The 14716-nt window shown below is 33.0% G+C and overlaps 1 protein-coding gene and 1 long non-coding RNA gene across 4 annotated transcripts in view; one reads left to right on the top strand and one right to left on the bottom strand.

Moving 5' to 3' along the window:
- Positions 1 to 498: 498 nt before the first annotated feature.
- On the bottom strand, positions 499 to 1552 carry LOC136272534 (uncharacterized). The gene is made up of 4 exons (XR_010710538.1): positions 1394 to 1552; positions 1156 to 1193; positions 759 to 914; positions 499 to 651 (listed from the first exon to the last, which is right to left on the bottom strand). It is a non-coding gene; the product is annotated as an uncharacterized lncRNA (long non-coding RNA).
- Positions 1553 to 11022: 9470 nt separating this feature from the next.
- The window catches only part of LOC105327340 (fibrocystin-L), a 43819-nt gene continuing 40125 nt past the window's right edge, over positions 11023 to 14716 (top strand). For all 3 annotated transcript variants that reach the window (XM_066077487.1, XM_066077488.1, XM_011427760.4), the window contains exon 1: positions 11023 to 11118. In XM_066077487.1, coding sequence (XP_065933559.1) covers positions 11052 to 11118 — 67 coding nt within the window. In that variant the 5' untranslated portion in view covers positions 11023 to 11051. The remainder of the gene's footprint in view (positions 11119 to 14716) is intronic.

Below are 14716 nucleotides of genomic sequence, written 5' to 3'. Positions count from 1 at the left end.
CCGATGAAGATATACTTATTTATTTTTAATCATAAGGTATAAGAGGATTGTTTGTTTTCTCGGAAATTCTGACATATGCTTGATTGGGAGCTAGTCTTTTGACACTTTTCTGCTAATTGGGAATTATCTAATCAGAAATTCTTGGTGTTTGTTAAAACTATTACCAATACATAGTACAATTGAGGAACTAGTTCTTGAATTCACGATTTGTCGAAAGAAAATGTCAATATTATCTTTGAATTCATCTTAATAAAGTTCTGTTACATCTACCTAAATCGTTATTTTTAAATTATGCGTAATTCTGACTTTGTATATTTGTATATATATTATATTAATTGGGGGAAAAACATAAAATTGAATTTCCGGTGTTTTATTTTATCCTTACCTTTTCATTATCTTGAACTTGTTCATAAATTGATAAGTTTTCATTATTTGGTATATTTTCTCGGGGGGGGGGGGGGGTTAAAAAAAATCACAAACCATTCTATACATATAAAGCCACATTAAAATTTGAAACCTATCGGTATTTTGGATATTGATTTATTTTGATTATTTTTACATCTAACGTTATAATAGGCTTTTATTGCCCTCGTGTAGATTAAGGCGTCCGTTGTTATATAATTCCGAACACGTCGCTCTCCCGCCATCTGTCTACAAACAGGAGAAAGAAGTTATGGGAACTTTAGTGACAAGATCAAAGAAGGTAGATAATCTCTCTCGCTCCCTTATCGATGTGTATTGAATATTTAGTCCCATACAGTGTACGTTGCTGGATCTTTGGGTGTTAATCGGTGGTCCGTGGATCTCCCTGGTTGTTGGGTAACGCTGTGGCTCGCCGTCATCACCCGAGTAAAAACGCCCACTCTAGAACCCAGGCCCTTGTTTACCCCGTACTGTCCCCGTGACACAGAAATCTGCAAGACCAGTCTCACACTGTTCAATAGTTTCAACTTGTAAACAATTAAGCGATAATTTCTAGTGCAGACTAAGTGCAATTTGATATCACCGTGCGTACATCTGTACTAGTATTTATTTCATATTAATAAAAACACAAAATTAGCGAAAGAATAGCAATGTCTTCGCTAGAAGGAAACGTAATAAAATTAACTGAAATATTTAGTAAAACATAAAAGAAGCACATTAAAGTATACGAACTTGTAGCTCGGGCCTCAAGATCTCGACTGAGAACAGACCTGAATAAAAAACTATCATTGTAGTACAATTTTGACTCTTGAATATATATAAAACTTGTTAAAATATTTTTTTTTACTTAAAATGAATCAAGATATCGAAAATCAATTTTTATTCATAGTTTTGGTTGGTGTGTTTGTAACAAGTGTTTTCAAATCCCTTTTCCCATAATCTCCCTTTCTTTTTTACCCTCTTTTCTTACCACTTTTAGCCGGAAGTTTGCTTGTAGTGCAATAGCTAGCTTCTGGGATCCTGTTCAACCGGATGTAGACCCTCTTTACCGCCACTTAATCTTACACTTTGAGAAATAGTCAGAAATATAACAGTTGCAGTACTTTGATTTTCGAAACACGTCTTAATGTTTATAACCTTTTTCAAAATATATCTGCAAAAACTATCATAAGGAGTGAGATTACACTATTAACACATAAGTAACAATAATCGGGCTCACTGCGTTAGCAATAGCCAGATATGCTACGGTGCGCGGTTTACCGGATGTTGACAGAAAAACAGTTTAAATCGTGCTTTGCACAAAGATGCAGATAAAGTAGAATGTATTGCATGTCAGTTGGTCAGAGAAAGTTTGCATCTGATATATTTAAACATCAGATGGTAATTTATTATTATAAATCCTGTTATCAAGTTGAGTGTATGTATTCAGGAACGTATATACTAAGTATAGTTACAGTATATACATGTATGTCCCTGATATTTTGTTATGATAATTTTGACCCTCACAGTCACACGATTTGTTGTATTTACGATGTGAGAATAAATAGAACCATTTTAACAAGATCTTGGACTTTCAGTAGGCCGTAACTATCTAATTCGTGCGTCAAAACAATTTTGAAAATGACGCGACTTCGGGCAAAATATGCACCGATTGCGTAGTCTTAGCTGAAAAGCCAGACAAATCTTGTTGATTTAAAAAGCCATGGCTTAGTGGCCAGCAGTGAAATAGACATGCCTACGTCACATTTCTGTTTGACACAACTACCCAAAGTCCAAGCTCTTGTTAAAATGGTTCTATATATTAGTACGCATTTAAACTCAAAGTAATTCATAAGTGATGACTTAAAGTGTCCATTTAGTCTGGTGTACTGCCCTTTCATGAAGACGTTTTCAACGCACATCAAGTGACCCCGGGTATCAATACTTTGATTTTCATTTCTAAAGAAAACCGACCATTACTGGTAGAAGCAAGTAAGACTTATCGTTCTAAGAGTTCAGCTGACCTTATTATTTGATCCAATTCTTTAAAGAAACCTGTATAACATCAATTTTTAAAAACAAATGTACAGAAAAACTTATGCTTAGTTTTTGGAAAAACGACATCAGAGCTTTTATTTTGTTTGTGGTTTAAATGTGAATAAAAGTAATGAGGAACTATTCCAAACAGAGCGACTGGTTTATATAAACAACCTTAACCCATACATTGTAGATCAGGTTCGGTTTGTTTAGGCTTTCCAAAGTATATACACAAACAAAAAGTGTGACAATTCATAAAACAAAGCTCCGGTACGCACGACAGAAGGTCAGATGATAAACCCTGCTGTTTTAGTTCAAAGTTTAATATTCGGTGTAAGAAGAGATGGGTGCAGGCCGTCGGAATTAACCTCTCCCATAAATCAATGGTCAGCAAGAAACTCCATCGGGTCGCGGGTACCTGAGATAAGATACGGACATGTACTATTTGCTGCCATGTTTCAAATATCAACGAAGAATTATTCAACTTATTGACCCCCCCCCCCACAAAAAAAAATTACTGTTTGTTCTGAAGTTCATCGAGTACTTTTTAGTATATATACATGTATGGTAAATATTAACCTGGAGAATCAGCCCCATCCCCAATCCTACAGTCTGTACAGATATATATTTCCACACTAATCGGAATTCCAAATCTTTATATCATTCTTGAGTTTTATTACTACCAACAACTTGTTTGAAGTAAACAGGATGTTTTCCCAGAGCATTTATTTTTCCTGATTTTGGTTGCATCAAAGATTAATTGTTATTTTGATATTGCAATTAGAATTTAATGTGATATTTTACGATTTAATCCTTGTAAATTTGATTTTTATCTTTAAAGCACTTAAAACCTCATAAAAGATTAATTAAATTCAGAATATATTACGCAGATTTACAGAGAGGCAAAACAGGGACATGCCTTTATTTAACTAACATATGCACGGATAGTTCATTTTATAATTTGATACGAGTTTGAAAATCAATACTTACTGCATATTGTAAATAACAATCAGTATTTGATTTTATGTATACTCACAATTAGCTTATATTTCTAGTGAGGGTTATAACAGTCTTCACTTATAATACAAAGTCTTCACTTATTATACAAATATAGACACATATAGCTTGATATAGAAAAAATCTTTAAAAAATGATTGAACAATTTCATTTACATCGCAATATCAATACTCGTCTTATGGAATCAACGACATTGATTGACGCTAAGGTTCGAGCCCGCTCAAACTTATAACTATAGTGTGATTTACATCTACAGAGTAAACTTAAAGTAAATTCATAGTTGTATAGAAACAGACAGGACTGAAATATACACGCCACGTTTATCGATTACTCGAAATCTACAGCGACCAAAGAAAATCACGGACTGAACGAAATAATCATGATGATGTCAGCCTCAAATTCCTACACGGGACGATTTGGCTGTTTCATTTAGCTAACGTACTGATGTACATTAACAGTAATTTAGTTAATTGAACATACTTTTTACAACAATTTATTAATTTGTTAAAAGGAAGATGTAAATATAAACAATAAAATGCTTTTATTTGGTGACTCATGCGGGTTATGAAGGTAGCGATCATTGCAGAAAAAAATTACATAACCTGCTCACGCGGTTGCGCCACCTTCATACTCCGCATGAATTACCAAAGAAAGCATCTTATTGTTTAAATAACCATAAAAATAAATGAATATATCTATATAGATCAATAAAAAGATATACGAATAACTTAATGAATCAATCAACCAAAGCATGACAGTTTCTACACAAAAAATTGTAAACGGCAAAGGTCTGATAAGAAATAATGTTAAAATTTCAAAATAGAACCAGGGCCGAGTTGTCTATGTCATTACTATAGACTGCATACAAGTAATTTAGTTATAAATAAATTAAAAACCATGTTTAAAATACTGGCACGAAAAATGCATGTGCAGAACACCAGAGAGACATGCCTTGTAATGAGGATATCACCCCTCTTGTAGCTGATCCTATTGACACACTTCGTAAACAAAATTACAATTACACGAAACCTGTGGCTGTTAGGAATCTGTTACAAACCTTGAATTGCACTGAATTAGGTTTTTTTTTTTATTGGGGGGGGGGGGTGGATTATTCCTAGTCTTATCAAACTGTCTCACTGAAGAGAGCGTGGTGATTAAGGTATTACCTCACATCAAAATAATTGCACATATCTTAGCACATATCAAAGCAAGTTAAATGTACAATCCTAAAATGTTTTTAGTATGAATATAATTAACTTTCCAAAAATCTTTCACTGTAATATTCTTAGCAGTGTTGGTAAAGTTGATGAAGATATGAAAAGTTACAAGTTTAGCTTTTTTGAAAAGCTTACCGTCTTTAGAGCAAACTCTAAACAGCATTAGTTTACAGAGAAAATTAAATTCTTGTTGTATTTAGACGTCGCCTTCCTTTACATACCATGGCGTGTGGAACTTTTATTATGTGTGCCTTTTAAGCGTAAATGTCTAAAATTGAGAAATGTGTACAAGTACAGTAGGTAAAAAGAAATCTTAGGAAGGGTCGTACTAACTAATAAAATCAAAGTTAGTACCACTGCATTCAGCATTTGTTTTACTGATATTAGTTTTACCGCATCTAATCTGCATATTAGCCATACCTGATCAAATTTTGCTTAAACAAAACAAATAGAAAAGAACAAATTTTTTCACAAGATATTATAGAATATTGCTTTTAACTAGTTGTACTGAAAAAATAAAGCCTGAATTTCATTCATAGCCATTTTCTTAACGTTTTCTCACTTTCTAAGATTTTCTGGTGATTTTTTTTTTTTTTACAAACGACTTAACAATTTTTGTAGAGTATTTTAACCAATGCAATAAATGTAAATTTTCACCTCGTGTATTTTCTACCAATCACAAAAGAAAGGAAGTGCACAACCCGGAGACTGTAAATTATTTCAACTATTTATACCGCCTTCCTTGGAAGTCGGTGATAACATATATACTCCCAATTCTTTAAAAAAAAACTATGAAAACACAAAGTTATATAAAGATTTAATGGTCATCAGGTAAATATGAGATTTATTGTGTCATTGTCTTGGTGGCATGATTGGGGTTTATTTTACCCAGCAAGTTACTTACCTGAAAATGTTGTAGTTTGGTGGGAGCCAGTTGTTCGGCAGTCCCATTGTTGTATATTAGTTTATATTGCAAAATGAATTAGAACCACTGTAGCCAATTTTTACCGTCATTTAATTAAATTTAAGTGTAGACTTACTGGTATTTTATGTTATTTAGCACTCTTCAGAATTCTTTTGATAACAGAAAGTTTTGACTTTACTATTTAATTGCTCTCAGTTCTTGTGCACTCATTTTCCGCACCAATCGACCATCAATCCGAGACAACTAACACTTTGGTCTTTAAATCATTTTCAAAGTAAAATTTGAATGCATTGCTTATTTATAAAGAGATTGCTAAGTATAATAATCGCCAATACTCGCAGATAATTTTCTAATAGCCCTGAATCACAGAGCTAATTCAACTTTGTTGACTAATCAGATCCGTTTTATCCGAGACTTTTTTTTTTGCATCATCATTATCCGTTTTTGTACGATCAAAGAATATACATTTGCGCTCCATTATTCCTTTTAAATTGATTTCTATTTCTAATGATTTTAATAAAACCCAATGACCGTTCTCTTACGAATCATTACATGCTATATACAGACCATATCAATGGCGTGATTGCGACAAAACGATACTTTAGCCTCGAATTTCAATCATAGTGTCGAACAAAGATGAAGGAATGCTTTCTTTAAAAAAAGATTTTAATTAATATCCTCTTTTAAACCAAGTTTGATAACAAGTGCGTTATAATTAGCAAACGGAAATACTAAGCCAAATCCTCGACGTCACAACCTTTGTTCTTTACCGGCGTTGGCCGAGTTAACCTTCGCATGTAATCTTCTGTTGGACAATAAGCGAGTACTTTTCCCGTCCGCTAGTCCCCGTGACATACATTTTGAAGTTGAGCATGTATTTTGAGTCGTGCATATACTTGATCACAAATATATCTTCTGACGAATGTTTACCTTGTTAGGCTGTTATTATTCATAATTTGAATATATTTTTGGCATGTATCAATGCAATAAACAAGTACATGACAAATACTGGGTTCATTTTATTTAAGATAAATAATGCAATGCATAAACAGTTTCATATCAAGTAAACAAAATTGTGAACATATTCACCTGAGTAAATTATTTCTTAATTGCTTTTAGAATAAATACGTTTTAAATTTGAACAAAAGCAGTGATATACAGTTGTTTCCTATTATTTTTTATCAAATTAATGAATACATTTATCTGTTCAGATGTGGTCACATTGTGCACGCAGGTGTGATCATGTGACCAATCATGTGGAAAAAGTAAGATTTTTCTTGTCGAATTCAATAACTATCATATGCGTGTCACAAGTTTTTATTCATATAAATACGACATTTTAAACCCTTATTTGAAACATTTATATAGGTGGACACCTGTGCCATTCAAATATTGGTCAATTACTGTGGATATTTTTAGGCATTCGAAGTGATTGTTTCATTTCAACGATCAAATCTTATTTTTGTACAACAATCGATTTTAAAATATTCGTTTTCTAAGTGGGTAAAAATATGAATTCCGTTACACCAATGCATATAGTCAACTAGTTATTCGTTTGTTTATTTTTTTCTCGGTCCAATCTGTTTTTAGTCTTCTATATTGTAGTTAACTATAAAGTCGTCGATCTTTGTGATCGTAAATTATTGTAGATTCAAAAGGCAGCTAAGTACCAGGATTTTTACATCCGGATAACAAGGGGAAAAAATTATAAAAAACGATAAACGATCAGAGGTCTCATCAGTGATTCCCATTGTGAATGTATGAACAGATGACGCAAATAAACGCTCAGAGTGGTCTCCCCTTTGGAGAGTATTGTATAGAAGTCTATCCAACATAATGTTCTGGTGTGGAAAAACAATGAAATGAATTTCACCCGATTCTCTTATGAACTAAAACTGTCATTTTAACAAATTTGATCAAAGATGACGATTCGACCATCGGGATAAAACCAATTATATAAAATCGCAAATATTGAAACTTTGGCAAAATTTTTCTCAGACGTATTGGTTGATTATAAGATCATTGCTCTAACATTTAAGTATGAACAATTTAGTTTAATTTTTCTTAAAAACCAAAATCAAGCGACATTGTAAAAAAACTTCTTCGATGCGTCTTGGGTGTCTGGCGTTTCCTCACTTTAATAATTTTTAAACATTACCATAAATCAGTAGCTGCAATTCTTCTGTGTTCACTGGACTCGAAAAACATTCCAAAAAAACATATGGCCTAAATTAAGTAGCAATTGAAAGGATTGTTATTATATAAATAGTGCCTGTTTAGGAGGGTAAGAGTTGAAATTGACACCCCAAGAAAACCATTGTCAACCGACGCGAAGCGGAGGTTGACAATGATTTTCGAGGGGTGTCAATTTTAACTCTTACCCTCCTAATCGGGCACTATTTATTTTATTATACTGAATTCTTGATTTTAAAGAAAACATTACTGATTTTATATAGAAGTGGCGTGAATTCTATGGCGAACCGTACGCGCATAATTTTCGCGCATGTAACAATTTGTTGTGTTACCCGTTGCCAAGCGTGTTGCTAACGCTGAGGGTAATAGAACGGATTATCAACTGCGTCTAAACCAACCAGATTTCAGTATTTAACATGAAAGTATAATAAACATACATGTACTCTGAGAGCCATTAACGGGGTCAAGAACAGATCAACAATGCAATTTGAATCATAGACGATAATGAAATTCTGTAAATAGCAATAGTTGAAGGCCAATAACACAATACAACTAATAAGACATTGGTGTATCTAAATAGACAACCAACACACATATAGCAATTGATTAGGTACGCTAAACTCGGTTGTACTTTTGACGTAGTGGTTTTTTTTATCATAGCTTTCATAATACATATTGTAAGCTTAAAGACACCCCCCCCCCCCCCCCCCCATTTCCCAGGTTTGGGGTTCGAGCCATGTATAATCTCGCTTAGCTACCACAAACGGCGGCGCAGTGATTTTGTATGATTTACAGGAAGTGGGTTCTGCGTGGGACACTTTACTTCTGTTGATTCCTCTGTACTAATAACCCCAATCAAATAGTCCATGTAAACTAATGTGAATGACTCGCATACATTGATGAAAAATATTTAAATTGAAATATTTAGATTGATTAATTTCAAATATGAAGTGGAAACATTTTTTTGGGAATGTTGTACCATGCATAGAAAAAAAAGGATTGTTAATGACGAGTGTTTGTGAACTGTTCGCATCGATTGGCAAACTAAAAAAAAAGGGATCTGTTGTCTTTATCCTCAGAATGAATAAAATATGCTTAAAAAAGATAAAATATGTGTGCTTTATTTGCCGAAAAATACCACGATAAGCGCTGGATGGACGGTTTAATTGCTTATTAGAGGTTTTGAAAGTTAAGCCATGCCGCATTATATCTTGAACTTGTGTTAATTTACTACACGTGCATTGCAATCAATCATATCAATAAATAATCACACAATAAAAACCAGTTAAGTCCAGTTCTTCAAATTTTTGGAAGTTCAACTCCCAGCAGTCTACTCAGTACTTTGATTTCGTTTTTCAATAATGAATTGATGACCGTGAAGAAAGTTTAATTTTTGCAGGGGAGGTGAACATTAATGTAGAAATCATAATCGAGCCTCTGTTCCTCAGGGCATTTACGAATTGGGTTTAAACTGTAAAATTTGACGCAATTTTGATAAATCTCCTCTTCTATTTGGCATCGTCTTTTATCAGCTATATACATGGCCGGATTAGAAACATTGCTTCTATTAAAATTGATTACCTCTATGAATGTTTGAATCTAACTCTTTTAGGGAATTCTTAAAAATAAAAATGCATTCATATTATCATATATATACATGTCTAAGCAAATTTTGCGGGAAAAAAGAATGAATGTTTTAATTCTCTTTATTATTTATTATATCATCTACCACTTTCACATATTATGGCCAATCTTAGATGTATCTGACAATATCTCGATCTTAATGATTTCATTGTCATCCCTTCCCAAATTGTTCACAAATCTGTACAATGTTCAGAATACCGCTCAGGTCTGCCAACCTTAGCACCATACATTTTTATCAGTAACTAAAAAATATAGCACAAGATATTGCACTGCTTCATATGGATATTTCCTTTATATCAAAACAAGTGGCTGTTTAGGTCCATGGACCTCTTGTTCACTGCATCCAACTCGCTGGCGATGTAGCATAGACGGTTTAGTGGCAACCAAGAGAGATTAAGGAAATGAAGTGAGTCCTGGGTGATGGGTAAAAAAAAACCCCACCAAATCTTGTGCACCAGGAGTATCCGCTGTTCTTTTATTAGGTTGTCAAATTAATATTTAAAGGCATTGATGATAATAATTCATGCGTACATTTATTTTTCTCTCAGTTTATTAGATCTTATAATTTACAAAAAATCAATAAACAGTTTGTTTTATTTTTCTTTTTTTTAGATTTTAATCTAGAAATTAACTTGATGTGGCGTGACTTGGAGCAAACTGAGATACAAACCATGACTTGTCAGTCTATCAAATTCAGCAAAAAACAATCGGGTAGTTGTTTATTGATATGGTTTGTTTTGACGACAGCATTTTTTTAAGAAAGATGATAAAGGCCTGAGGATCTGATGCGAACAGAAACAGCTCCAGTTTCATAAGACAGGAGCAATATATAGTGACATGGGTTGCGGCATTCCAAACGCTTTAAGGAGAAAAAAAACAAATAGAATATAGGAAATGTACACTATTTATATACACAAATCGATTGATTTCCATACAAAATGTACACTTTGTCAACATTTCAATTACTTGATGAGATCGAATCTATATCAGCATATTTAACAAATATAGACCTCTCCTTTAAGAACAATGTTTGAAATTTTAATTAATTTCACATGACGTATGTCTGACTTTTAAAAAGTGGCAAAATGCCTAGTTTAATTATTATTCCTTAAAATGTCGTCTTTAAAAAAAAAACAAAAATTATTGAATTATTGAAACTTCAGGAAAGAGAGAGAGATTATTTAACAAACGGCTAAAATGCTTTGTTTTAATTAAATATGGACCACATTCCGCAAATTTAAATTCACAGTACTCACGTACTTAAAACCCTAATTAATTTTATATTACTAGTAATCTTCTATTGATTCATTTGGTTTTGGTTTCTTCAAACATGAAATTTTAATGAGTGTAATTGAACCATGGAATGTTAAAACTCGTGTAATTTTTTTTTCCATTCTCCCGAGATATATTTTATTCCCCCACCTCTTCGACGAATTGACATAAGTAGGAATATATCTGATTTTGTAATATACCTGCTGATACAAGACCGATGACCTGTAATAATCCGCATTGTTTCCTTAATTCGATCAGCTGTGCCCAATGAAGGTTCGCGATGGGTCATTTAAAAGCGGCTCGGTTAACCCCTGGCTCCCATTCTAGTTTGACAGTCTAATTAAATGGAGGATACTTGGCGACTTCTGACTCTACTCCTTTTGTACAATGGTTTGACAGTCACTGATTCCGGTAAGCCGTTCACAAATTATAACCGTTTCACTTTCATTGGAGTCTGAGAAAAATCGTACTTTTTAAAAGACACCATGCATCATCATTTTGCACTACACGCATCATTTTTTTATTCTTCGAATATCTGCTTTGTTTATAAATTCTGTAACTTTGTGCAATAGTTAAACCAAACCATTGAATGAAATACTAAAACGCAGAATACGGAAGACATATTTAAGATAGGAATAAACAAAACTTTTGCAAAACCAGTCTTTGTGCAATCAGAAACTATCGCTCTTACAGTTGAAGAAATCGCCGCTTTTAACAATGACACCGATAAAAAGTTGTCAAAATAAGTATCCCTTTGTATAAAATGATTTTTCAAAATAAATTCACACCAAATAAATGGTTTAAAGTTTCAGAGTAACGACTGTTAGCTAGTTAAAATCAGTTCGAAAACCTGTACTGATTAGCATACCAATAGGGAATGTTTCGACAGATAGAACTGATAACTAATTGTGTATCACAATTACATATTTTACTAAACGCTTTAATTTGGTAACATGCAGAATTGGATGCTAATTTATGTCTACTTTATTAAAGACTATGAACCGAGTTCTAAATTTTCTTGAACTAAAGCATTGATAATTTACAATGTGTTGAGGTCGAGTCAGTGATATATGTACTGTATGTAGAGTATGCGTAACCATTTCATGTTCATATACTTACTAAGCTCTCGCTAGAAAGGAATAAAAGTGTTTATCACCAAAAGGGTATCAGCATTTACTACGCTAGATCCAAGTAGAGGCCACTTGAAATCGAGATGAAAGACGATCGTTCCGGACAATGCGCAATGTTATTACTTTTTGCCGAAAACCCCGAACCTGACAAATTACTTATTGAATATTTAAGATGTTCATAAAAGCCATTAAAAGGAATAAATGACCTTTACTTTCTCCCCCTGTGATTAATAACATCGGCTTGTTGTAGTATCATTTAAGGCTTACTAGATACGTTCATTGCATGTATGATTGGGGTGGCGGTTTCTAGATGACCTCTTTGCATTCTCTTTTTAAATCTAAGATTTTATGTGAAGAATTCAAGCACCCAAAATCTGGTCCTTGAAAGGGGTTTATGCCATTAATATAATATATAATATTGCATAATAAATTGTTACAAAATAATGTTAAAATAGTAAAATACTTGTCAGTAAAAGCTAATTAAAGATCGCGGGCTTAAGCAGCGGGCATTTTGAATTATACATCAATATATTCTTTGAAAGGTTTTGATAACGCACTTGCATTACTCTTCGAGTAAATGATAGGTTTTTAACTATTCATCAATGCAAATGTGAGTTCTTTACGACAACTGTTTTCTGGAACTATGTTGAAAAACTATCCAAGCCAAAAACAAGCAAAACTAAAAAAAAAAATTTAAATAAGGGCGAAATAATCCAAAAACTAAATATTGCATTGCAGTTGGGTATTCGCAGCTTGGCCACCGAGTGTACGGACACGTCTGCTGGTTTTTGTAAAACTGTTAAGTAATCATCCTCAACGATTCTCGAATGGCTCTCCACGTGACGTGACAAAAAAATCAAGACTCAACGGTTAAGCCAATTTTCATAAGAATTTTAAATCACTTTTCTTTATGAAGGGATTGAAGGATAACATTCTGTTTAAAAATATTTTCCTACTTATAGAAAAATCTAATTTAATACCCTAGGCTGGTCTGTTTATTGCTGTCTTTGCTGGTCATTGTTTGTATTGTGTCATATGCTTTTGGCGTTAATTTGGAATCCTTAGGGATTATGAGATTCCTGCTGACGTCATAACGCATAAAACGACTCATGAACTTGTTTTGTTAAATTTAAATGTTCTTTTGTGCAACAGGTTCAAGGTAATTCAAGTATAAGACTGTTGGTCATATTGTATCTTGAAAATGCAAGGGTAAACCTAATTTACTCTCTCTCTCTCTCTCTCTCTCTCTCTCTCTCTCTCTCTCTCTCTCTCTCTCTCTCAATTTATCTTTTTTTATATCCGTACTTAAAAATTTGTTTTCGAAAATTAAACAAGATTGGAGGGGAAGAAAGCGCAAATGCTCATTTGGTTAAGTCGAAAAATTTAAGTTCAAATTTAATTTTCTCCAATTAATTCTATTTGATAGTCTTATATAACAAGTTTGCAAAAGCACAACTTTTAACTAGATGTATATAGCCCTTTTTGGTTTTGAATATTTAAACAAACGAAACTGCTTTTAATTTTTGATGGTATCGAACCCTTTACCTTAAAAGACGTATTTTAACAAATGTATAAAAAGTTACCGAATGTCATGTGCTCTACCCACTGTCACTGTCACAAAAAGGTGTTTTGTTCAAACGTTATGTCCGACTTGATGCTATACAAAATAATAATTTTAATGTATAGAGGGTCATCTCTTCACGTTTTTGTTAATTAAATTCGGTTTGTTTTCCATTTGACCTTATTTAAACAATAACAAAAATATGGAGCTCAGAGTCACTCTATAAAAGAAAAGGCACAGAAGATCTTAAAAAAAGGACACCATTTGGAGGTTCTGACATGCATACGCCAGTTCTAAACAACATAATCCAATTACAAAACATATTAAAGAATTATAAATCGAAGTATTGTTTTGAATGACCTATTGGTGTTTTAATTTGACTCATTTGCCTCTGTTCTTTAAGAGGTTCTAACCAACATCCAAATATCTATGAATTTCAATAACTTAATGTAATTCCTATAAATAACGTAAGGAAAAGTTAGCAGCCAAAAACCCAATTATCAAATGACATACATTCCTTTTGCTCTTTGTGTGTAATCAAGGCAATGTTGTTTCGTAGATCGAAGTAGGGACGACAGTATATAAAAACAGTGAAATATATTTTCTAACTTTTTTTAAAATTTGATAAAATCAAACTCTACTCTAAAATCTAACCTCTGTTCTTTATGGAGAAGAAAATCCGTATATTGATTTCAGAAAAACTTCTTCACGGTTTGAAGGATTCTACATTCTAGAATGCCCATGACATTGTTTTAACCAAAGGGTTTAAAAAACAGAAATATATTAAATGATTTTGCAGAAACTATTATCTCCGGATTACAAATTGCGTAATTTATCCTTCACCGGCTTTCGTTGAGAAGCACAGAGATCGAGAGTCTAGTAAAAGAAATAGTGTTCTTACTATCAATTTTTTAACTTCTACGGACGACGCTTGCATATCTATATAATTCGGAGATGTTTTCTTTTCTTTTCTTTATCTTTTTACATATTGCGATAGTCTATATGCATTGAACTTAAAACAATTAAATGTACTGTAAATTTGTTAACAACCATGGACAAATTTAGTCAGTTAAAAACCCCCGTGGTAAGGGACATGGATCAGTACCAGTCTGTCCATTGTAACTCATTCAAGACCAGAATACCAGTAATCAAGTTTAAAAAGAACTTGGGATCTTCTCAATCCATATTTCTTTTGCGACAATAATTACTTATCACATATACAGTTATCAAGAACACTCTACATGATAAGCAAACTACGGTTTGAAACATCGCCGATCAGTTAAAGCAAGAATGGTCTAAGTTAGAAAGGCTATAGCAA

The sequence above is a fragment of the Magallana gigas genome, chromosome 2 (genome assembly GCF_963853765.1).
Source record: "Magallana gigas chromosome 2, xbMagGiga1.1, whole genome shotgun sequence".
NCBI classification, from domain to species: Eukaryota; Metazoa; Mollusca; class Bivalvia; order Ostreida; family Ostreidae; genus Magallana; species Magallana gigas.
This window is presented reverse-complemented; position numbering and strand designations above follow the sequence as displayed.